We start from the raw sequence: 25,582 nt of genomic DNA, 5'->3' as shown, positions 1-25,582 counted from the left end.
AAAGAAAGCCCCTAAGTGGGTGGGGGGGGGGTAAATGGAGGATGAAAACAAGGTGGCCAAAGGGCTCAGGGAGACAGGGAGGCACCGTGGGGAGGCAGGCGTCGATGGTAGTGATGCTGTTTGAACTTCGTCTCCTCACCGAACATTATTCACTGTGCTGCGAGAGCATCCATAAACATGAGGAGAGAGAGAAGGGGGCGACTCAAAAAGAGAGAGAGTGAGACACTTTGTCGCGACATTAAACCTGCTGCAGACAGTGCGTCTAACCTGCTGATTGGTCAGTTTGACCCCAGGACACCAGAGAATAAATCATCTCTACAGTCCAGCTGATAAAAGAAAAAAACTGGAAGCGCCAGATCCCAGCTGACACTGAGCGAGAGGCGGGGTCCACCTTGGACAGGTCACCGGTCTATCACAGGGCTGACACTTAGAGGCGCCCACACTCACTCCTATGGGCATTTTAGAGTCCTAATGATTCATTTAGTTAACCATGTTTACTCAGTTGAAACATGCCACCAGCATGGAGCTGGAACTCTAGACTCCTGTGGAGTTTTCTCAAACAAGCAAACAAAAGTTGCTTATTTTCAGTGTTTCTCACATTTAGAGCAGATATATATGACTTGGGACGTCCTGGATCCTCAGTCGACCAAACTGACTTCAAGGTCACATGAGGATCGAGGACCAAGGGGTGATCACCCCCCCACCAACCAAGCACACAACACTTTTATTGAGCCTCCAGTTCTTCACCCAACTCCAGATTCTGATGCTCATGATTCACCATCAAACACTGATCTGATATGAATCGATGTTTAGCCGTTAGACTGTCAAACAGCTGTGAAGTGATCAGCTGATCACTGATCTCTACTCTGACTACAGAAAAGTTACAGTGATGGTTCACTTCACTGACAAACAGCTGCAGAGAGCACATGGACTTTACTGAACTAGTGTTAGTGACCTACATGACATATGGTTTGTGTTGCTGCTGGACTGGATCAATGGATGTTTATATCGCTGCATTATTATATTATTGTCCAGCCTGTTTATATCAGTGAGGGTAGGCTGAATAGCAGAACCAGCTCAGGACTAACTGTGATGAGCGCTTTGAAATGATGCATCAGTGGAGACCCTCTTTTAAACAACCATGTAGGGTTATAAATCCTGATGGTGACATCTTTAACAGCTTTTCCCTGAGGCTCATCCTGTGACAGGCTGCGTCTGTTCCACTCTGCTGCTTCAGGACAGTTTTTCTCTAGCAGCGTGACGAGCAGATTAGCTGCTGGAAGGTGAACCATTTGGTCTGTCTTCAGGAAGACACTCTGTAGCAGGAAACATGACACAGGCAGTGGGAGGATCATGGATGATGGATGCCTTGATTTGGTCATGAATATATAATTCCAACCTCTTTTCCTGGTTGTTTACCTAGGCCTGGTGACACATTGTTTATTTACAGCAGCAGACTGACAGCACAGACACTCAGCCAGGAGACAAAACAGCAGCACAACCTGCTGTGAGGAGATAAGACCACAGAGACGCATCACAGCCGCAACCGACGGCCACCTTCACTACTGCCCGTTATTTTTACTTTAAAAAACTGAAATAATCAAATATCAAAACAGTGGCTGCTAATTATCTGTCAATCAACTATTCAATTAACTCTTTGTTTCTGCTCTACATGAATATTGACACAGTCTCTAAAAGCTCTGTGTATCAGCTAACCGCCCCCCGTTCAGTGGATCAGGGATCAGGATAACCCATGTAATTAAAACACAGGGAGCTGTGTGGGTTTCAGTCCTAATGTCACAGCAGGAGTTTCACCGTTTGCCTGTTTAAATATTCATCTGCTGCAGGCCAGAACGCAGCAGCAGCTTCCTGGAGCCACGATGCCATTGGTAAGCGCAGATTCTGGTTGTGTTCGTTCAGACTGTCACGGAATGACATGAATGTGTGTTTAAACAAATGAAGTCAGGACAATCATGACTCCCTTCTACAGGCTGCAGTGTTTAGCTCAGGCACAGCATGCAGGTGATCAGGACATTTCATGGTGATCTGACCAGAAGCTGTAGAGATGTTTGGCTCTGAAGTGAAGCAGCGCATCACCTGCTGCATGTGACCAATGGAACCGCAACACATTTCCAACACATTTCTTTTTCCTGAGGACAAACTCTCGAGAGTTTGACAACAGATAAGGTTTAAAACAACGCTAAACGGCTTTCTTTCTACAGCTTTTGGACGCATCAACTAGTTAAGGGCAAATGCACCACAGAAGAAGAATCACAAAGACCTGAATACATTGCAGCTACAGAACAGGTTGATGTTTTCAAGAATCATCTGGTCCATCATCGTCCAGGACTTACCTGGCTGCCCGGCAGCGGTTTGGTGCAGCCGACAGGTCGACTGGCTGTGTCCCTGACCTCTGATCCCTGCTGCTGCTGTTGTTCAGTGTTAGTGGCTAGCCCTGCGGCGCTAGCTGAACTCACTCCATGATTGCGATGCAAGCCCAGCAGGCAGCGCCACTGAGCCAGCTCCCTGAGGAGAGGCAGGCAAGAGGCCGGACACAGCATCGGACAAAGGCACACAGCTGACACACAGACACAGACACACAGAGTTAACTTGCAAACTTTTAGTGCTACAGTCTAGAAACCTCAGGCAGCACAAGGTGGGATTAAAGCATACGTACATTTCTGTGCGTCAGATAAGCAAAGCACAGACACACTGATATCACTGGCAGATAAAACACAACATCCAGTGAACGTCTGACAGTAACATAGAGCAGTAGAGTAGGCAGAGCCACGGGGTTGTCGAAGCACGGGGTCACGTGGCTCATTCCAGCATAGCTCTATATCCTATATTTTACTTATTGGCAGCAAGCCCATAACATTCCCTGATCCAGAACAAACTGCAGTACATATCACAGCCCAGCATAGCTCAGCCCTTCCCAGGCCCTGGCAGATTTGTTATATATGGTAGAAGCTCAGCGACCTGTAAACTAGGTTATGCTTTTATATGGCTTGTACTGACTTTAACATGAGACATCTTTCTTTTAATTGAGATCTGCCGACATTCCCAGTTTTTTCCAACCACTCAGTGAAATCAGTGACTGAAAAGTCCAGACTCCAGGAGACATCCCTGCAGTTTAAGATCCTGGATAAAGGCAAGAAAAGACCCAAACAGGGCTGTAGCTCTTGATTCTTTTCATTAGTTGATTAACTGTTTAATCTATAAAATTTCAGAAAATAGTGTAAAATGTCTGAGAAGATGTCTTCTGATTCAATTAACAATAAAATAAAGCAGAAAAATGACAAATCCTCACAAACAAGAAGCTAGAATCAGGAATTAATTGGCATTTGCGTTTGAAAAATCATAGTTTATTGATTATTTGCCAATTATTTTTCTGTCGATTGACCAACTAATTGTTACAGCTCTAGAGCCAAACCTGCACTGGATTAATTAGTCAAACATGCTTTTAATCAAAGAAATGTCTGACAATGGGTTCATGTTTACTGCTAATAAGCTGCACTTTTGCAGGTTTAGGCTACTGAAAAATACCCAAAGTGATATCTTCACACATCTTATTTTTGTTGCATGGTTATTTTCATTTCTGATTAAAACCCAAAAAGCAGCAATAAAATTCAATATGCCCAACATATACAATAAATACAGTCACTCGGTGACCTGGACCAGGAGCGCTGAGCTGCAAACACATCACAACCCAGAGAAGCTTTAATGGAACCAGTTGTTTTGTCTGTCAGTTGAGTTTAAAGGCTGCAGACTTTCATTATCAATTAATCTACTGATCTACTGATACTTGACTGACTGTTTCATCCACAACAACAAAAATGGTGAAAACTGTCCCTCACAGTTCCCTAGAGTCCAAGGTAACCTCTTCAATTGTCTTGTTTTGTTCAGTCAACAGAGATTCTGTCTACAAAGACACAAAACAGAGAAAAGCAGAAGCCAGAGAAGTTTTGACATGCTTGCTTAATAGACAGGCAGTGGTGGCCTGCAGGCTGGAGAGGAAAGCTTGTCACTGATTCAGTCCCCAGACCAGCAGAATGAAATCCGGGTGGCCATGTAACAAAGCAGCATGTGCGCTGACGGTGGTGGTCAGTCTGTGGTTGTGAATGTGAATAGGGCGTTCCCGAGGAGGCCTCTCAGAGAACTTACCCTGAAAATTAAAGGTTAGAATAGTAGGAATTTAGGATAACTTTCCTGCTCATCAATTAACAGACTAATTGTTGCAGCTCTAATTAATAGTGCGACTGGAAATACATTTATTTTCACAAAGTCAGCAGTGGCAGAGCTACATGTTGGTTAGCATGTAGCTCGTTTCTTTAATCTGCAAAATCCTTCAATCACTGTTTCCCCTCCCTAAAAGTCCAAACTCTGAAGTCTAACCAGAATCTCTCAACCCATTTGTCCCTCTGTGTGCATCTCTGTACACAACCCAACAGACAGCAGCCAGTCAGCAGCTGTCCAGACAGACTGCACAGCCATGTGGAGATCATATAACAGAGATTAAACACACCACAGCAGGACAATGGCTGCCAAGTTCGGTTTCTGTAAAACACAAGGAAATCAGATGGTTTGCCTGCATCAGCACCTGGAAATGGATCCTCTGTTCACACTCACATTTTTCACTATTTTAAACAATAAATTTGTGAAATAATGGGCAGATTAATCAGTGGAGAAGATGAACAGCTACAGCCCAACAGAAAACGGTTGACCAAGCAAATCAGGCGTGTGAGCTTATGTTTCATTTTATTTACCATAAAGATCCAGTTATTTTAATAAATAACTCAGTCATTTACAGCTGAATACAAAGTTAATATTTTGTTTTTTTTGAAGTGAAAAGAAGTAAATTAGCCCCTGCAGTAAACACGTATTAAACACAAAAATGTGAGTGGACCTTTTATTAACTTACAAATGGAAAAAGGTCAGTAAAACTCTGGGCCCCTGCTAAACTCTTACTTGCCAACTGTCTGGCTTGGGGCTAGAAATCTATGGAGATAACCATATAAATCTTCTATATCAGCACATTCTGGATGCTGATGTCGAGCTCTCAGTCAGGGAGGTGAAAGTCAGACAAGGCCAAGTTAACTACTCCAAGAAACCCCAGCTGAAGCCCCGGACCTGGACACCACTGAGAATCTGGGAGGAGATGATAAACAGCTGCACGGCAGAACCTGACGTGATCTGCAGGAGGACAGGGTGAAGAGCAAGACTTCGACCTGCTACATAAAAGTGTTTGCAAGCTGATATCTGCCACAGGAGGAGGGCTAGTGACTTAGTCGGGTGCCCAAACTTTTGCACACGACACATTTAGTTTCATTTGTTCAATGTTTAAGTTTCTGAAATAAAAAATTACAACACATTATTATTTAGCAAAAGGTTCATTGTTAGTGTCGGTTTGCTGCAGTCGTTTCCTTCTTTCACCTAAATTAAATAATTCTCTCACTAATAAAATGTGATTTGTATATGACTGAATCACCAGATAACAAAATATGAAACATTAAACATGGCCGCAGTTTATCTCCAAACTGTTCTGACACCTGACAGACCAGATGACTCACCAGAGCAATAACCAGTGGATAATAGCACAGGAACTCACATCCTCACACAGACACAAACACACGTACCAGCTCCTGATGGTGGATCTAAACACATGCAGCAATGATGCAGCTGAACCTCGCTCACCCGCGCGCACTTCTGCTGCAGCAGCAGGAGGAGGAAAAATGTTTTCTTCTTCTTCTGTGTTGGCAAAAACAAAGCACCAAACACACACACACACACACACTCAGAGCCAAAACCCAGATGCTGACACACAAACACGCCGTCAGCTGTGGCGTCCGTCCGAAAAGCTGTGAGAGCCAGCAGCACACACCGAGCTCAAATCATCTCACCCTCTAGCTCTCAGTAAATGTCTCTCGACCTCCAACTGACTGCACAGTGCTGTACTGAGACACTGCAGCCACATATACACAATGGGGGCGGGGAGATGGAAAGCTGAGAGACAGAGAATAAAAGAGGAGTATCACTTAGCCGAGAACACCCCCCCCCTTCCCACCAGCATCTGTCGATACCAAATACACACATGTATGTACGCACACACATATACACACTCACTGTGGGACACAGTGATCTCTGCTTTCATGCATTTCTTCTCTTTCAACTCTACAGTGTGTGTTTATAGCACATGTTGTATTTGCATGCAATGTGTGTGCAAGTCCTTCTGTTTTTGTGTGGAGAGATTTTACGTCACTGCCACTGTGAGGACATTTTGGGCAGCTTGCCTACATTTGGCCACTTTGGCACAGAAATAAGGAAAACAGACCTTGAGTCAGAGGATCAGGAGGAGAAAGAGCAGCTCTGAGTAACATCCATGAAAAACACTAATTCAATTACAGAGTGATGGAGAGTTTAGTGAGCACCCAGGAGGAGCAGATTCATCATATTAATGATCACACACAGCAGGGGGTGAAGAGACAGAGGGTGAAGGAGGGTGGAGGACAAGCCGCCTCAGCAGATATGATGGCGACTGTAGGGCTGAAATCAATACCGATATTCTATAGAGATATCACAATACTGCAAACATATGTACAGTTACAAAAGCATCAAACTGATATTAAATAGAACCGTGTTCACAGGGGCTTCTACAGCGTCACCTGAAATAAAGACCACCACTGACACTGAACCCTTCAGCGGAAGAACACCTTTAGTTTTTAGCCCAAGAACAAGGTGACCGTTATAGCTCGCGATCTTTCATTCAGCCTGGTGTATATATGCATTCTCATTTATTAATCCTATATATTAAACCTCCTCTACCTACTGTCTTTTCAGCCCAGAGGCTCCGGTGAGACTCAAAACAAACTGACACCATCAGCTATTCCTTCCTGCTCTTAGCCCGTCCCATCACATGTTTCCCAGCAACATGAACTATTTGTTAGCTGGCTAACAGTAAATGTGTAAGTCCAGTAGAACGCTCTGGTTTCTGCTGATGTGACACAAAGCTCCAGTTAGTCCCAAATTCAAATCATATCAACACAAAGGTAAAATCCTGACCATGCTAGGTGGCTAATGCTGCCAAAACAAACAGGTTAGCTTTAGATGCTAACACATCCAGAAGGAAGAACACCACATCTGAATCCAGTCTGAGTCCTCTGGCTGCTTTTAACCCTCTCCATGTCAAATAGCCAAACGCATGTTAACCCTGGTTGTTGCTCTTTCTTTGTCCCACTCTCTCTGTGGAAAAGACACCACCTCTTCACTCTGGCAGCCACTGGTTAAGACTTTCAGCTGCCCAGAGCTCCTGCATGGCTGTTTGACATGACTACTGGCGGCTGGAAGAACACTTCTTCAAATATGCTGTATGTCTGAAACAATCTACAGTTTGTCTAGAGACAAGCTGACCCCTTTATTGAAAAAAAAAAGGAGAAATGAGCGAAAGATTAATTAGAAAACTCAAATATCTCCATCAGCCTCAAAAACTATTGCTATCAAAAACTACTGGCAGTTTTTTGAAAATCTGCACAACTACATTTTACACCCTATGTTTGGCAGCAATGAATGACAATTCTTGATTATCAATAAATCTGCTGACTATTTTCTCAACTCACTGATTTAACATGATCACAGACATAACCCCAAAAACAGCAGAGCAGTGACAAAGTAAGTAAAGCACTGGCTTGCAAAACGCTCCCAGCTGCAGGTACAGGAGATGGATGCATGAATGCAGATGAGATTAAAAGGGTTTGAAATGTAAATGAAGAGAAGAGTAGCTGATGTTCAGGACTGTAATTTCATTTGTGGGTAGCTGTACATCACCCCGGTTGCGATGCTCTTCAGATCATCAGAGATCCTGTTTGTCTCACTCAAAATGAACTGAGGAAGACATAACAATTAGTTATAATTACACAACTATACAAGTCTGACATTTTATTATAGAGCTGCCGTCGAAATAAATCACATGGTAAAAGATGTGGATGTGCAGCAGCTGAAACAGTTTGAGGAAACAGGAGTAAGGTTTGAGATCACGTGACTGCCACCCAGACCCCACGGGCTTGAACTGGTCTCTGTGGAAGCCACAGCTCCAGCCATGACCTGGGTGTGTGACTTTGTTTTTAGGGTACACAGACAACCGTTTCTCGGCTGTTACTGTTGTGGGTAATAAAGTAAAGAACATGGTTGGACTGTCCCTTCGTGCATCACAAAGTTTCTTGTGACAAGAGTTTCTGACAGACTCCTTTTAAACTTAGACACGAACTCGCCTTTGTTTTGTTCTTCGTGCCTCGGTGACGTCACGCGACACGTACGCACATCTCGGTTACAAGTTGTGAGATGAGGAAGTGGTGCTACAACCGGGCTGAAGTTAGCTTGTGTTAAAGTCGGCTAGCAGATATGTCTTACCTTGCAGGGGAACGGCAGAGTGGAGGCTACCTTCTCCATGGCCAGGTTCCGGATACTTGGGGTTAGCGGGCCTCGACAGGTCGGACAGCAGCTCACCTTCTGTCGGCACGGGTTGCACACCAGGTGACCCGCCTGACACTGAAGGATGGGTGGTAGGACGTAGTCGAAGCATACCGGACACTCGAACAGCGCCGTGAGCTCCGAGGACTGGCCGGGCATGCCGACGGAGGACAGGGACACCGTGGGGGAAGAAGCAGCAGCCGAGCTCACCCCGGCAGCTGCGGCCGCTACTGCAGCGTAACCTCCCGATCCCCCGTGCTTTCCGCCAGCTTTCCCGGCCCCGAGTCCTCCAGCTCCGATAGAGGACGGACGACTCATGGCTTCCAATTGCGACGCCTTCCGTATGATCTCCCGAGCTGGCGTTAACACCTACTGTTTACTCCCGAACGTCGGTCCAAACCCCCGCAGACACAATATGGCGGCTGTCAGTTTGTATCACCTGCCACCTACTGTCATTGGCTCCTATATCATAGATTGCCAGGGCGCTGAGCCAATCATCGAGCAGAGTCTTGATATGACGTAATGATTGCAGGCAAAGTGAAAAAGAGGCTAAATACATAAACAGTTTCTCAGAATGTTATATACAGACAGAGTGAACGTTGCATTTCACTGATTAGCAGCAAATGCACATTTCTGAAAGGGGAAACATGCTTTTACAACAGAGCAGTGATCCACAGCAGGTCAAGAAACACAAGCTGAAGCTTTTGGAACAGTGTCTTAAAACTGTTGTTATCGAGTGTGCAGCAGTGTAACAAAGCTCCACCTGAAGCAGCTACGACATGAAAAAGCTGTTACATTTAAATAATTTACAATTTTCAGTTGGACCATTTACCTGAGCAGAATCTTACTAAAGTTGTGTCTATTTTTACATTTAAATACTGAGACTGCAGCGGAGCTTGAACCACAGAAGACCTGCAGAGGGTGCTACAAGAAAACACACTGAACACTGTGCCTGAGACATTTTCTCTTCTTTCTCCTTGTTCCCTCATATTTGCTCTGACAGAGGCTCTGCTCTCAGTGCAGCTCACACAGACATGAAGGCTTCACACACTTCCACTGCTGCAGAAGGCATATAAAGTAACCTATCCTTAAAAAGGCCCAGTCGTATCTATGGGCAGCTTCACTGGCTGCACATGATGATCCTGTCTCTGCCTCAGCAAGAAGTGAAATGATGCAAACCTTAGGTAAAAATGGGAAAGGGAGGCTTCAAGCAACAAGCCTGTTAAAACAGTGAGTTACTGTGTTTGCTTATATGTTCTCAGAATGAATCAGCTGGACACATCAGCCTGTTTGGGGGCTCAAGGTGATGACATGTTTCATGCCAAATGTCTGAAACCAGCCAGTGCATCCCTGCATGAATGTCACACCATCTGCCTGGTGAGCTCAGCCTGTGGTATAGGGAGGATGAGATCATGGACCACGTGAGAGAAACAGAATTGGTAAACCAGTAAAATTGGATTTTGACACAGGAGCCAACAGAGCAAACAATAAACATCAGAAAACCTGACGGTGAAAAATGTAAAACCCATTTTTCCCGATTTTGACACAGGAGCCAACAGAGCAAGCAATCAACATCAGAAAACTTGATGGTGAAAAATGTAAAACCCATTTTTCCCCATCATGTTTGAAAGGTTAAAGGATCAACTGGCAAGCAAACAAAAATACTTCTGATTCTCAGACGCAAACAAGCACAGTATTCTGTAAAAAAATCATTATTTCATGCTAATGTAAGTCTGTTTTGCAGGACAAATGAAATAAAAAGCTGCAACTTACATCTTGTCTCTGGAAAACTGCAGTAGTAAACATTTAAGACAAATACAAACAATGTTCTTCTCATTAATGATGTTTGACTTCATCAGAGCACGAGTGTGTTTGAGATGTGTGTCTGTGTGCTACCTCCTGGTCCTCCACACTCACCAGGTCACAGAAGCCCTGTACATCTAAGGCTGCTGCACTGATAACCAACCTTCTGAGAAGTCATAAAAGACGCTGTGTATCCAGTCTTATCGCTTACTCAGCAGACAAAACCCTCAGAAGAGGAGCCGCTGCAGGTTTCCAGGTGATTAATGTTTCCAAAAGACTTTAAATTAAAGACGACAAGGGGAGTGAGTGGAGTCGGCTGATCAACCTGTTGACTCACATCGTGTCAAACAACAGCCGCTGTGTGCTTTACATGATGAGATAGGCTGAGCAAATGAAAGAGCACTTGTGAAAGAGCTGAAGTTACAAATTGCTTCAAAATTAATGCTTTTCATTATATCATGGATTTAAATCAGATCTTTGTAGGTGCTCATTCTGTGCTGTCTTCCAAAGCTGGGGGGGACAGTTAACTCACCTCCCCAGGATCCTGACAAAGGGAGGGTCCTGCAAAATAACATGGTGTTATCTACAATTTTTACCTTTCACATCATTAGTATCAGTAGTAAACTATTACTCTTATAGAGTAACAGAGGCCAGCCCTGCTTTGTGTATTTGTATTGTGCCTTTGGTTTAGTGTTGACTGAGCTGCAAGAAAAAAAGTTTTTATTTGAATGAATCAATGTAAATTGTTAAATTCCTGAAATTGATCTTTGCATTTGCACCTTTTCTCAGTAAATGTCAAGAGATGCCTGCACAGGTTACTTGTTATTAGTGGCTCAGGTTGGATTGTGTGCTGTGGAAACTGTAGAATCAAGCTGCTATTACAACATGCACAAAAATGTGAATTTAAGTTTTAAAGTCAGTCAGAGCTAGTTTTTCAGTGGCCATATTAGCTGTCTTCAGTCACAGTGGTCCGTAAACTGTGACATGAATACTTAGTCTGTGTCGATCAAGGATCAACGGTCCATTGAGAGTTGCAGTCAACAGTTTTACACACATCTCCGCTATCATTGTGGTCTATGGAAAACTGGGGAAGACTAGCTGAATGTCTGAGTGGCGACGCCATCTCCAGGTTTCAGTAACAGATCTGTGATGTGGATGCTTTGCATTTTATTGTCAGTTGTGAAAGAGCCAGCAGCAGAAAAGATCTGTGTACTTTTCCACCACAGCCTGGTGAATTGCACTGTGAAAGATGTTTATTTTATCCACCCCAAATGACATAAATGAGGTGGACAAAATATTAGAAACACTTCTGCAGCCTCTAATTTGGCGACTGACTCTTTATTATAACTGTAATTATAGTTTAACACCATTTACTGTTGTGGAAGTATTAATGTGAAACACACTAGTGATCAGTGCTGTCAAGTCAAGTGCTGGGAATGTGGGGAGTGATGTTTACCCTCATTAGCTCCATCAGAACAGCCCATCCCTGTGCACAGTGTCACACATTCATTGATTTATGTATTTTTTCTATATATGATTAGCTCGGCCACTCACACACAATCTGGGTGTCACTGTTTGCCTTGTAATACTCTCATGATGTGACCTTTCACATGTGTGAACATTGGTGACACTTTAACAACATATTACTTCACTCTGTGTTAAAACACATGGGGGTCAAAGGTCACGACCCACAGTCGACCCAGGAGGACTCCCACCCGTGAGCCGCCACATGCTAAAAATGCTAATTCTCCTAAAGCATGCTAATGACTGGTGCAAGGGCCTGGCTCCTCCTGGCTCCTCCTGGCTCCCGCGTCCCTCCATTGTGTACCCAGACAGCACCTGTGAAGTGTGACCACCCGCCTCAGAGATGCAGCGTGAATTTTAACACCAGAACAAGAGGCAGAAAACATGAATGAGATGAAGGAAGAAGGTGAGACCAAGGACAAACAAACAGGGTAAAAGAGACACAAGATAGAAAGTTTGGAAAGTTATACCTGCAAACACACGCTAAAATAACTGATGAGGGACTGAAACTTTGAACGCTGCAGTGAAAAAAATATTTCTGCATTTCAAGCTGATTCTGTGTTTGTAGATGTGAATGTATAACCGGACTGGGGTGGTAATGAGGACATCACATAAAACTATAAGAGGTGATGAAGTCAGAGTGTGACTTCCTTTTACTTTTTCATTGGTTAACTATTGACAACCACAGAGGAACACACACACTTACATACACAGTGCTGCAGCTCATAGAAAAGACAACAAGTGAAGGAAAACAACCTTCTGTAGCTCATACACTGAGAGAGGCTGTTTAAATCCAAAGTCAGGTACATTTTTGTGTCTTTAAATGTTCTGTTGATAAAACTAATGCTAACTGTTAACACTATTCTTCACCGTGTGTGAACGGGTTCACAAGTGCATGACAGTGTTGATGCTATAATGCATTAAGAAAACAATGATATTACATTACATCCTGTTAAACTCCTGCAGAAGGCAGCTGGCACAGATTTTTGTTATTTAGGTTGGTTTGAGGAACAACCAAAGGGTGGAAGTTTGTCATCATAAAATATATTTTATGATTCGGTTGATTCTAACCTAGCAGGTTTGCAAACATGTCTGTGGATGACTGTAATAAAAACTATCGAAGTTCCTTGAATAAAACTGGTGGTTCCAGACAGGACAACTGAGTTTTCTACATGGGAAGAAATGTGACCAGTTAACCGCAGGTTTGCCCATCATTATATTTATTTAGTTACAGTATATAGCACAAAGTTACAAGGTGCTTAACTAGAACTAAAACAACGCCGTGATGAAATAAGGAAAACAAGACAACTAACAATAACTCAAAGATAAATACACAAAACAGCAAAACAACAATAATGTCAGATTAAAAACATTCATTAAAATATTTAAAAAAACTAAAGATAAATGTTCTGCGACTTTATGTGTGCAGCTGTTGTGATTCTACAGGTGGCAGAAAAACGAGAAGAAGAAGAGAAGGACGAAGCCTATCGGTGTTGTCAAACATGAACTTGGAGAGGAATCAGGGTTCTGCAATGTTGTGTCGAAACCCCTGACACTATCACCAGGACGAAGGTTAATGAGGGGGAAAGGTGAGGAGGGAAGGACGCACACACCTGCAGTAAAGTGCAGGTGAAAGCAGGTCATAGGTGCTGAACATGTTCAGTTACAGCAGCAGGAAAGTCTGAGTCAGTTCTTTCATGAATTAATAAAACTCTAGTTCAAATCTGTATTACAATCTTGTTCATTTGTGCTTTTGAATAAACTCCTTACTGTGCTTTTATCGAGCTGTAAAGTGGAAGAAGTTATAAAGTCTTATTCGCTTTTCCCTTAGAAAATGTTAATGACTCAGAGTATAAAACATCTGGCTCTCTAGTAAAAAAAATTCACAGGTTCAAGCATGTGGATCTAAAAACTTTGAGGTAGAAGTTAACTACAACTCCCAGTGTGCATTTCAACAACACATCTAGTCACAGAGCTTAAAATTCACTTGTTGTTTAGTTTTCAAGCTTTACTAAACCAGGGTTTCACCATTAGAACTACCTGAGAAACATCTGAATGGGTAAATATGTGTGCTTCAGTGCATAGAAAAGTGCTGTGTATTGTCTGGGGCGTTAGCCCCTGGCAGGGTCTCCCAAGGAAAATTGGTCCCAGACTAAGAGCAGTTCAAAAACCCTGATGAAAATGGTCACTTTATGTTGCACCACCTTGCCCGGATTAGGGAAAACGGGACACCCTGCCGGAGCCAGACCTGGGAAGGGAACACGTCAGCAAGGATCTGGTGGCTGGGCCTTGGCCCATGGGGTCTGATCCGGCACAGCCCAAAGAAGTGACATGGTGCCACTGCCCTGAGGACCCAGCACCCACAGGGAAAGGAATCGGAGTCAGATGCAACGCAACCATGACCCGACCCCAGATAAGCAGATGATAATGGATGGATGGATCACTCCAATGGAGCATCTGTGGAGAGTGCTGGAAAACCAAGTCTGATCCCTGGAGGTCCCACTTCATAACTTACAGGACTTAGGGATCTGCTGCTTGGTGCCAGATATACTGTAAGAGGGCACCTTCACAGGTCTGTGGTTTCCAGGCCTCGACGGATCTGAGATCTTTTGGTGGCAGCAGGGGAACCTACACAATATTAGGCAGGTGGTTTTAATGTTGTGGTTTGTTCTCCACAGAACACTAAAACTATTTCTAAGCTCCATTTTGTTACTCGTAGGTTGTTCGTTCACACAGTATTTATGGCTCCTGGATGTTTGTGACAAGAAAACATGGTTCACTGTCTGATAGAAACTTCTCCTTCCCTTTTCCCACAGCAGCTCACAACTGAACAAATAAAGCAGAACTGCACGGTGGGAATCAGCCTCAGCCTCAAGTCCTGACTGAAAAATTAAAGCTATATTAAAAAAAAAAACTGTCCAATTTTGAAGTTTTTATTTCTGTTGTGAATATGAGCGGAATGTGTCAGTTTAAACACTTTATGTTCATAAAGTTTTATTCTGAATGTAAATGATGAACAGAATTGGTTTAAAATTATGCTCACATGGATTATTAAAATCAAGACGTTGGTGATCATTCATATTTTGCTTAGCACAGCTGAAACATTTTTTTTAATTAATGAATTTGTCAGTGTTTTCCTTTTAGTGGCAATGTTTTTTTTTCTTGTATCTCATAATGGATTTTTAGTTTTTTCTATAACATGTTATTTCCATTTGCTAATTATGATGTGTTGTCTCACAGTGAAGCACAAACCAGCGTCGACTTGCGTCTTCCTTTCAATGACTGTCACAGTAAAAACAGTAAAATAATCAATAGCTTCCACAATAATATAAACTTAATTGAAATAGTCCAGCTGATAAGGAGACACACACACACAGTAGGTGTCTCTGTGTGTGTTGACTACATGGTATGTTAATGGGGCCGCAGACATTTACTGTATGATGAGCTGTAATAGTTGACAATAATCTATCTGACTGATAAACTGTAATAACTCTGTTTATAAAACGTTCGGCTTTACCTGAAGATGCTGCTGCTGGAAAACATTTGGAGCTTTTACAGACACAACTGAAAAGACACATTTAAAATCAACAACTATAAAAAGTGTTTTTAGAACAGACTTTAATATCATTGTTATTTCTATGTGTGTTTTTAAACGCAGTCTGTAAATTCTCTTAATTTTGCATTTTCTTATTATTTATAAAATATTATTATGGTCAAATATTAAGTACATAAAGAAAAACCTGCACATTATGAATTACACATAAAATATTTTTACATTATTATTTTGTAGTGTTATTTAGGTACTGGTGCAATTTACTTAATAAAAATGAAATAAATAATAGTGTAGTTTTTCACTTAGAATTAAATTTTTTAAATTATTCATCACATTTTCAAATATTTCTTTGTATTTATTTTTATTTATCCATCATAATTTTTAAAATTAATTAAAATTCTTATTTCATACTCTCCCTGTGTTCACTGGGGCAGACCAAACCTCGTTAAGTATGATTACATTTTATGAAGCTATTCCAGGGGAATACCGGGAGTCTCCATCATGTCTCCACTATTATCTGCCCTTTACAGTGCAATACCGTTCCAGCACTGGTCCTTTACAACTCCACTGTTTATCCACAATCAATGTGGCCAATACAGGGGCGTATTAGTGGCAGTAACTATATTGTAAATGAAAGTTTATGGTAAAATGGCTCATAAACATGTGGTTATATAATTCTGAACGAGCTGCTGCAAGGGACGATTCCCTGGCAGTTTATGGACGCAGGCAAGAGGCGAGAGTTATTTGCTCACTTTGCTGTCTTTTACTTTTATTTGCTCTAATTATTTGCTCTGTTGACAGAGATGATGATGTAGTAAACATCTTTGATCGGCTATACACACACTTTAACCCAACAGGGTGAGGTGTTTCATGTGGGTCTTCACATTAAACATACAGTTGAACATGAGCATTTGGAGGCTTTGCTTTAAGTGTAGCGCTGCATCAAACCTAAGGCCTGAGGGATTTGTTCAAGGCCGTCACTGCAGTGCTGTGCTGTCAGCCATTTTGTTTGGCACTGATGAAAGCTGCTGTGAAATGGCCGCCGGCCCTGTCAGGTCATCATAGTGTCGCTGGAGTCTCTTCCTAAACATGCAATATTTGAACATGTGTGTGGTTTCCAGGAAGGACAGACTGATACACAACACGTGGCCTACAGTTGTCAGTGGTAACTACTATTAGAAACGACATTTAACTGCTGAGGTCCACAGAAGATGAACATTATAGACAATAATGTAAAAGAATCTCATTGCAGAAAACCATGGGACAGGCCCAGGTTACTTTCGCTTTGTCGATTTTCACCGTTGCCCTCGACGTGCTGCTCTTTATGGGCCTCTGACTGGCTGCCAGATGGACATTAGACCTGCTGATAAACATCGAGGATGTTGTTCCTCATGAAGACCATCACTACCACCAGGCTTCAGCCATAAAAACACCGAGCAGTTTGACATTAATCAGGGTCGGAAGAAGTTCTTGGATTATTTTTTAAGTAAAAGTAGAAAAACCACAATGTAAAAAGTAAAAACCTGCATTCACAATGGTACCTAAGTAAAAGAACAAAATATACTTAAGGTACCAAAAGCAGCCATGCAGAATGACATTTTCAGAATAATGTATATTACAGAATGATTGTGTTGCAGCAGGGGAAGGTGAAGCTCATTTGACTGGCCTGATGTTCGGCAGACTGATGATTATTTTAACCTGTAATAATCTGTGGTCATGTATTTGTTAATTGTATTTAGTTTTATTGCTTTGAATCTACAGCTGCTCATAGTGATCAGTTTTATACATTTGTTTCACAGAGCATCAAAATCCTCCCGACGTCAGCTCTGTGCAGCTCAAGAAACTCTGCATATTTACTTGCCTGTAAGTTGTGTTGTATATTAAAATACACCAATGCAGTAAGTGATATTTTATTTGAATTATTTGGCATGAAAATGAAGTATAATGTGCAGTAAATTGGATTTATAATACATAGTTAATGTAAGAAAGTAAACTTGGTCTCAGATGCTGCTTGAAGCAGATGTTACTGCCTAAAATGAAGCCTCCTCTAATTCCACAAATCTCCTTTCATGCCGTTTGTTGTAGGTGTCTGAGCTCGTCACGCCTCCTCAGCAAACATATCTGCGTCTCTGTGGTGAAACCATTTTTACTGCATCCACCCCCCAATAAACTTTATGGCAGTGAAGAGGCAGCGAAGGCTGTTGCCACTCACAACGTGGTCACTCTGTGCATGTTTAGGTCACAGAAGTCAATGTATAAAGGAATATTTCTCTTGAGAAAACATATTATTTTTGTACAGATCGCCCAACTGGTAGCATGAAGGTCCGGACAACAATATGAAGTTGTTGAACTAGAGTCGACAAAATGATTTGAGGTAGTCAGAGACATGCAGCTTGTGAAATCCAGATTGGTTCGTTACTTTAAGTTTATGTAAGTGAAAGCTTCCATGGCCCCTGTTTCAGTCCAGAACAAAACATAAACATTTGTAAAACCCAGCACTTGGTCCTCATTCATTAAAGTGTTTTGTCTTGTACAATCAGAACTAATTGAACACTCATCCAATAAAGCACAAATCTCCCCTCCGTGTCACTCATCCAAGCAAAGGTAAAACCTGATTTGCTCAACTAACTGTTCTGTGCTCTACCCAGATGTTTTTTCAGTCTGCCATCTTGAAGCACATCTCAAAGCTCTTATTCCTGGCCTGAGGAGCGAGTAGCAAGGAAACAAGGGGTGTTTGTTGTGTCTCTGATATGATCATTACTCGGCACTTGGTGCTTGCTCGAAGTCGTTCTGGTCGAAGGAGGCAGCCGGAGGAGCCATAAGCAAGGATCCATGAGAGCATCCGTTGCCAAATATTTTATGAATGGATGCTGGGTTGAGTGTGTAAAGTATGTTTATCATCTACATTGTGGATCCACTTTAGTTGATTAATACAGTGGCATTATTTGTTGGATTGGTTTTGTTGTTCTGATTTCTAACCATTCTTTTCTTTGAGGTCCACTTCCTGGATGAGGATGGTGCTCTCATGGCATTGTAGTAGCGTGCTTTGGTTGCTACACCAGATTTGCTTCCCAGCCCAGCGCTGATCCTGGGGCTTGCTCCTAGTGGGTGAGTACACCACATTCATTGATGCTGGATGGGATTTATGCAAAAAAATAAAATAAAATAAAATAAAACAAATCACCCTCTGCATCCTTTAAACTGACAGCACAGTCAGACAAGCAACAAACATCACAATTTAATCTATCAACACATCAGAGCATCAGCGAATACATGCCTGAGAAGGTTTGAACTAATTTTAGTGTACACTTCTTTTTTAAAATGTTATATATTGTCCAGAACCAAAGTGGACATTCTAACTGTCCCCTGTCACCCAGGTGCAATGCTTACCACTAATATTGTCTGTCAGTGCTGTTGGAGATAAAATGGACCCAGAAGGACAAAGGTCTGAGTGCGGGCACCCAGACACACACCCACACACACACATATAGGACTGCAGACACAATGCAGAGAGCAGGATCCTGTGCTGTGTTTGTCAGTGTTCATCTCTGCCCTTTGGACGCCACACCTCAACTGTCGCATCCACATCAGTTAGTAAATACATGCAGTGTGTGAATGGGCTTCATCGTGAACTGCTTCTTGCTTTGCATCTACTTGGTTTTTCCTCTCCTTTTTCTCCTGTTTTGCTCTTTATTTAAAACTGAGCAAGATTTCAGTGTTGCCAGATTCATGTAAAAACTGCAGCAGCACATGGGAAAACATTCCTGGTACACACCCTTTAAATAAATCCCATTAGACTGCAATTTGTTCATTGAGTGAAATTTTCCAGTTTTCCTTTTATCATTTTTCAAGCAAAAGCTCAGACATTGATTGGTTCTACCTTCTCAGTCTGCTTTGCTTTGTCATATCTGATTGTAAACTGAATGTTTTTCCTTTTTGGAGAAAAAAAAGGCCTAACGTTGTTGCCCCAAAGGCTCTGAGCAGACATAATTTCCTGAAGTCAGCACGAGTCACCATCAACTGTACATGTGCTAGCTCTCAGTTTTGTTTACCCTCTGCTAGCTCCTCATGCTCAGGTTCGGTTTGCTAATTAAGAAACATGTCTCCCAATGCAGCGGTGTACTTCATTGACACTGGAGGTTTATGGCACAAACAAGCTGATCCAGGACTGACACACTGACAGACATTAACTGTGAGTAGAGGCAACTTACTGCCAGTTTTAGTCTCCATATGGAGAGTGCTAATATAGAAAATGACTGACCTTATCCTTCAAATGTCACTAAGGAGCTGAAGACCTCGGGTCTATGGAGAGATGAGGAGGCCATGACCTTCTTCATGACTGGAGAATCAGCTTCATCAGTGTTTCTCTCATCACCAAGTCAGCTCATGTTCACAAATCTGAAGATTTTCTCTAAATGCACTGTAAATACGTTTTCAACTAGATTTGGATGAAGGCATTATATCTGATGTGCCTTAAAGAGAAAACAAAGATCAGCAGCCGTCTTTACAATAAAGCCTTTTGGTTTTAATACAAATTACATTTGGAAATATGTACATGATAAAGTCTGCGATCATAAACATTTACAAGACATTTAGAGTTGATTCCACTTTGAGCCAGACCTGTGGTCCTTTGACAGACAGAGACATGAATATGAAGGTCCCAAAGCCCCAGATTTGTTTTGGCCCTGTCACTGAATTCACCCCACATACATTTGGAATTTGCATCACAAGAGTAAATTGTCTCCATCCTCCAGCTGTGGCCCCAGGTGATAAAAATTAAAATGGGCCGTCATCATATAAGCTTATATGATTGCTACAATCACCAGGAGAGTCCTGTGTTTAGTAACATGTAGAATAGAAGGATAAAAGACTCGAGGAAGCAGCTGCTCCCTCTATTTCGACTTTACATTTACAGTTTATTTATATTATTTATATACCATGTATTGCTAAGTTGCTGTTCCTGTTCACACTTTGTGCAGCAACACAGAACCACAAACACAAACAGCAGGGCTGCTAACTCTAAAGATTTCTTTGTTTTCTGTAGGTTGAGAAAACACTTTTTAATGAAGTAGGATAATAACATTTCAAAAATCACATCATCATCAAACTAAAAATAGAATTTACTCTAAAAATTTACCTCTTTAAGTTGCTTTAAAATAAAAAAACAAACAAAAACAAAACATTTACCACCCTGTCTAACAGCATCATACATACTGCTACGGCTGAAGTTAAATGATGTTTACACTAAGAGAAATAATCAAACCCAAGACTCCATGTTTTTTATGGTTGCATTGTTCCATCGACTGTAAATATTCAGTTTTTTTGTTTAATTTCTCCAAATGTTAGCAAGATGTGTTTGGGGTCTTTTGGAACTTTGTATCTTCACAAGAAAAGAAAAGAAAATTCACTGAGTTTGAAGTTCAGGAGCTAAAATATCTTCAGCTGACAGCTCAAGATCTGATCACATTTTCTCATTTTTTCCCAGACTTGCGGTGCCATAGAGCTCCAACCAGAGCAAGATGTGTTTAGGAAGTCTTTCAGACATACAATAGCCTGTAATGGGTGACATCCCGGGGAGTGAACCGGGAATGATCTGCAACAAAAGTCTGAAGTACAGAAGTACTGCTGCTGGTGACGTCGCCCATTGATATTTCCTCAAGTGTTTAAGCAGCTTTAGCTCTGAGAGGGCGAACACAGGGGTGGGATGTAATGTTAAAGGTTTTTTAGTTCAGAGGGGAGAACTTCCAGTTCAGGTCCCAGACACCAGGGTCCAGTGAAACCTCCTCCTCAGTACTCCTCTTTGATGTTCAAAGGCAGCGATGAAGGGGATACCAGCCCGTTGTTGCCGCTGCTGCTCGTTACCATGGCGACGCTGCCATTTCCATGGAGACCCCCTCCTCCACCACCTCCTCCTCCTCCTCCCCCGGTGCTGGGAAGGGTGGCCGTGGTAGTGGAGGAGGCTGGCTGCTGGAGCTTCTTCTTGTTGATTTTGCGCTCCTTCGCCCGGCGGTTCTGGAACCAGATCTTCACCTAGAGCAGGGAAAGGTGTTTTTAATACAGACATCGTGATTGTACAGCAGCCAAATACATGCACAACTCAGGAAAATGTGTACAATGGAGGACAGTCTGCCAGAAGCATTGGTTGCAGTTAGAGTTACAGCCTTTTTCTAACATTAACCTAGAGCTGTGAGAGCCTAACAGATTAACAGAAACAGATTAATAATGCTGCAGTTGCTGCAAGTGGAAATTGCACTGTAGTGTCAGATGTTTTAGCACAACACAAATACAATTTACTGATCTGTTCATGATCAAGATTTGTGCGACTGGCCAAATATGCTGACAACATTCCACACTGTGTTAACAGAACAAGATGCTTTCTAAACAAATTTGCTATGTAAACATAATTTCTAAAAGAGCAGACTGACTATATATACATCTACTATATATGAGATTGTGTTCCATCAGTTAAAGGCTGGTTGGAGGAGCTGGAGCTAGCAGCTCTGCTGGGCTGTGCCTCAGCACAGAAGTGCTTTGATATTCACCAACCTAGTGTAGCATGTCCGCATGCTAATACTGGTTAACTAGCGCTAAAAGTACAGCTGAGGCTGATGGGAAGGGCATTCAGCCTCTGAACCATATTTCATGTCACTCCATTGAATAGTTGCTGTGATATTTCAGTCTGAAGCAATATGGCAGATCACTACCCTCCATCATCCAGCTGGGTTTAGTATCCACTGCTCATAACAATCCAGTGAAAGTGCAGTAAAGTCATTTCAACAGCCTTAAGGTGTACCTGTCTCTCTGACAGGCTGAGCGACATGGCGAGCTCCGCCTTCCTCCTGATGGTGATGTACTTGCTATAGTGAAACTCCTTCTCCAGCTCCAGACGCTGGTGGTCTGTGTAAACCACCCGGTACTTGTCTTTAGTCCGTGTCTTTCCATCTGTAAAATGCACAGACATCACCAAAAATCAGTTACACTCGAACTGGAAAACGCTCGAACTAGAAATGTGTATGACTGTAAAATTAAAGGAGAATTTGTTACACATTAAAATCAGTTGACTCCTCCAGCTTGGTTTGTCAAGTCTGAAAAAATAATCATGTCATAGTGATTTCATTTAGATGTTACATATGCTGAATACACTATACTGATGATCTCTGCTCTGTTTGCACTACTCAGCTCCTCACGCTGCACAGAACGACGTGTGTGTTGGAAACAGACGGCCTCCCGTCTTTCCTGAGGAGGAAACCTGCCCCCCAGTGCAGCGGTGTGGTTCAATGGGGGGGGTTTAATAGCTGGTGGACAACAGTGGAGGTCTACGGCACAGAGTGATGGTGAGATGCTGTTTGTGTTCTTATTTGTACAAAATAACAAAACCAGTGATCTTAGCATTAAGGTTAAAGGTACTTGTTTACAATAACTGGTGTCTTAGTATAGTTTAGCTCGCAAAGCTAACACTAGCATTAAGTACTTTTATAAATTTGCAGTCCCGAGAGGAGCCTGCTAATTGCCTAGCCAATAGTGTCTCTGGTGCCGAGGTGGTGTTTTTAGTATTTTATACATAAGGTTAGGTTTACTGTTATCAAACAGAAACTGGCACACCTGGCAGTGTGGAACATAACATTTGTAGCTCAGCAGGGAGCAGGATAGAAGTGTGGCTGCTGTTTTTGTGAGCTAGCATTCGGTCCAAGGTAAATTTGGAAGGTCCTGGCTCCAAGAGGAGAAGATGGCACAGACTATAAGCTGCAGCTTCAAACTGGCTTCAGTGCGAACTAATGGGTGACATCACGCCTTGCTACGCCCACTTTACGCCCACCTTGAGCCTTGAGCCTTTTCATATTGACTATGGTCTGAATGATGTGACTCGAATGTGCCTCTAGTTTTGTTTTCCGTTTCTCTCGACCTGTTCATGTTGGGAAGCCACCCAACTTCCAGATTTCTCGTACCATCTTTCAGTGACTCTTCCTTTGTTAATTTTATAATCTTTTTAGTCACATCTGAAGTTGCTGCGCTAATCATTTTTTTCACAGTCAACATTAGTTAGCATTTATTTGACATTCCTCACTGCACCTCATAGATATAGTCAGTGCTTTGCTCAGGTGCAGTTTACTAGGGAACACTGATGACTGAGAATGATTCAATAGGACATTTTTGGCCATTTAATCCTTATTTTTATGTCTTAACTTGCTGACAATCAAGTGTAATGATGCCACAGGAAATGCAAAAAATCACACCAACTAATAGTAAGTAAAAGTGTGAATGAGGTGTATGGAGCTGTAGTAGGCTGATTTTATATTACAGGTTATAAACCACTCTGTGTCTGGACTGACTGATGGAGCTGTGTGTTCTCGCCATGACTCCTGTATTCAAATAGACAACCTGCCTCAGCTCCATTTGCATAAACAGAGGGTTATCCGCTTTTATTGATTTATAGAGCCAATGTTCAGGTGTTACTGTTAAAACTGAGCACTGTCAGAGGGTCAAGCTGGTAAAACTGAGTGAATGAGCTCTATAAATGACCAGGGAGCCATTTGACATATATGAATAACCAGTCTATAAAGCAAATCTCACAGGGGTTTGTTTAAATCTCTACTGGAGATCCTAAAAATAATACTGTGTGAGAAGCCACGCAGGCACAGGGAGAACATGCAGCCTCCACAGAGAAATGCCCCAGATTTGCCGGGGCTCGAACCTGGTGACAGCGCTAACCACTGCACTGCTGTGCCGCCCAGGACTTCTTCTAATGTAGTATTTTTACACTGTGCTTTTAGTTGTCGACCACAGCCCAGCAAGTTCACTCAAAACCAGCCTTTTGTCTATAAACATAGTGTAGGTGAAAATAACTAAAATAACTGCTCAAAACCAGTGTATATACTAAACATAGTGGAAAAAAGTTACAAAGAAGAAAGAAAAATATCACTAAAACAAAAAACAAATAAACAAACAACAACTCAAAACAAAAAGAAAAACAAACATGCTAAAGACGGGGCATTTGTTCTTGTTAACCCTTCAGTAAATCTCACTGCCAGAGCAGAAACTTTCACCAGCTTTCACCTCCGAGTGCACAGAGGCAGGTTTTAACACAGACAGTTGTGCTAATTAAAAGGCCTTCAGCTCTCTTTAACACGCTCTGATTCCTTATTAACACTAAACACACAGCAGTTAAATAAGGGATGTGTCTCTTCTTTAAACACCGTCTGTTCCCCCATCATCAGTCACTGGAGCAAATTAAAACTCAAACATTTTAGTTTTGAGGGAAACATCTGCCTGAACTGCAGAGTTTCTGCTTCATTTGTCAGAACGTAAAAACCAACAGTTAGATTCTCCATCGACAGAGGCCGGGCTCAGAGAGACGCTAATGAAGGAGCGTAAATCAACAAGCTCTTCACTTTATCCCCGGAGAGAAAGACCTTTACTCACCGCTCCTAGTTTGAATAACAGCATGGACACATAGTGAAGTGCTCCCTGCTAACTCGGGCCTTTTAGCTTGTGGACACCTTAACTGAAGTATTTTGTGAGGTCTGGTCTTTGGACAGAGCCAGTTGGGCCTATTTTAAGAAGAGTGTGGAGCGCACGTCTGGGCAAAAAACCAAAGCCACTACTGCTTTCATGGTTAACTTGAGTCTGCTAAATGAGATCATAATGTCAGGAATACACATGGTAGAAAGAGCCACAGAATATCTTCATGTTACTGTATGTTTTAAACCCAAAACTGTCACATTTTACAGTTAACAACCTGAAACTAACAGAATCAGCCTTTAGACCAGGGGTGCCCAAAGTGGGGCCCGCGGAACATTTGTTTTGGCCGGCGGGGACATTTCTTGGCCCCCCACAATTTATTATGCCACCCCAGTTGTCAGGTCAAGCAGCTCCCAGCTCAGCTTTCAACCCGCCAATAAAACAAGGAGAAGAAGAAGAAGAAAAAAAAGAAGAAGAACAACAACAACAACAACAACAAGAACAGAGCAGTAGCAAGCAACATGGAGAGCAGTAGACAGTGGCACACAGACAAAAGGCATTCTAAACGAACCTGGGAGGAAGAATATTTTTTTACGAATATTAATTCGAAGGCGGTCTGCTTAATTTGCGGTCAGTCTGTCGCTGTGCTAAAAGAGTACAATATCCGCAGGCACTATGAAACGAGGCATGCAGCATTCTCAAGGTTCAAAGGCGAGTCACGGAAGACAAAGAGCCGAGAGTTGTTAGCTAAACTTCGCTCACAACAAAACACGCTCACAC

The 25,582-nt window shown here is 42.3% G+C and overlaps 2 protein-coding genes across 3 annotated transcripts in view; both read right to left on the bottom strand.

The window, feature by feature from the left end:
- siah2l (seven in absentia homolog 2 (Drosophila)-like) overlaps positions 1-8,896 on the bottom strand; it is a 13,613-nt gene extending 4,717 nt beyond the window's left edge. The window contains exons 1-2 of one of the 2 annotated variants that reach the window (XM_020587375.1): positions 5,637-7,003; positions 2,355-2,578 (exon numbers count right to left, since the gene is read on the bottom strand). In XM_020587375.1, coding sequence (XP_020443031.1) covers positions 2,355-2,578; positions 5,637-5,664 — 252 coding nt within the window. In that variant the 5' untranslated portion in view covers positions 5,665-7,003. Of the gene's footprint in view, positions 1-2,354; positions 2,579-5,636; positions 7,004-8,403 lie in introns of those variants that run through there. The other variant, XM_020587374.1, reaches the window with a different exon arrangement.
- Positions 8,897-20,535: 11,639 nt separating this feature from the next.
- The window catches only part of LOC109952332 (homeobox protein CDX-1-like), a 10,054-nt gene continuing 5,007 nt past the window's right edge, over positions 20,536-25,582 (bottom strand). The window contains 2 exon segments of the mRNA XM_020587359.1: positions 20,536-21,373; positions 22,137-22,285. Coding sequence (XP_020443015.1) covers positions 21,131-21,373; positions 22,137-22,285 — 392 coding nt within the window. The 3' untranslated portion in view covers positions 20,536-21,130.

The sequence above is a fragment of the Monopterus albus genome, unplaced genomic scaffold (genome assembly GCF_001952655.1).
Source record: "Monopterus albus unplaced genomic scaffold, M_albus_1.0 scaffold454.1, whole genome shotgun sequence".
In the NCBI taxonomy this organism is placed as follows: domain Eukaryota; kingdom Metazoa; phylum Chordata; class Actinopteri; order Synbranchiformes; family Synbranchidae; genus Monopterus; species Monopterus albus.
Note: the sequence above shows the minus strand (reverse complement) of the source record. Positions and strands in the feature narration are given on the sequence as shown.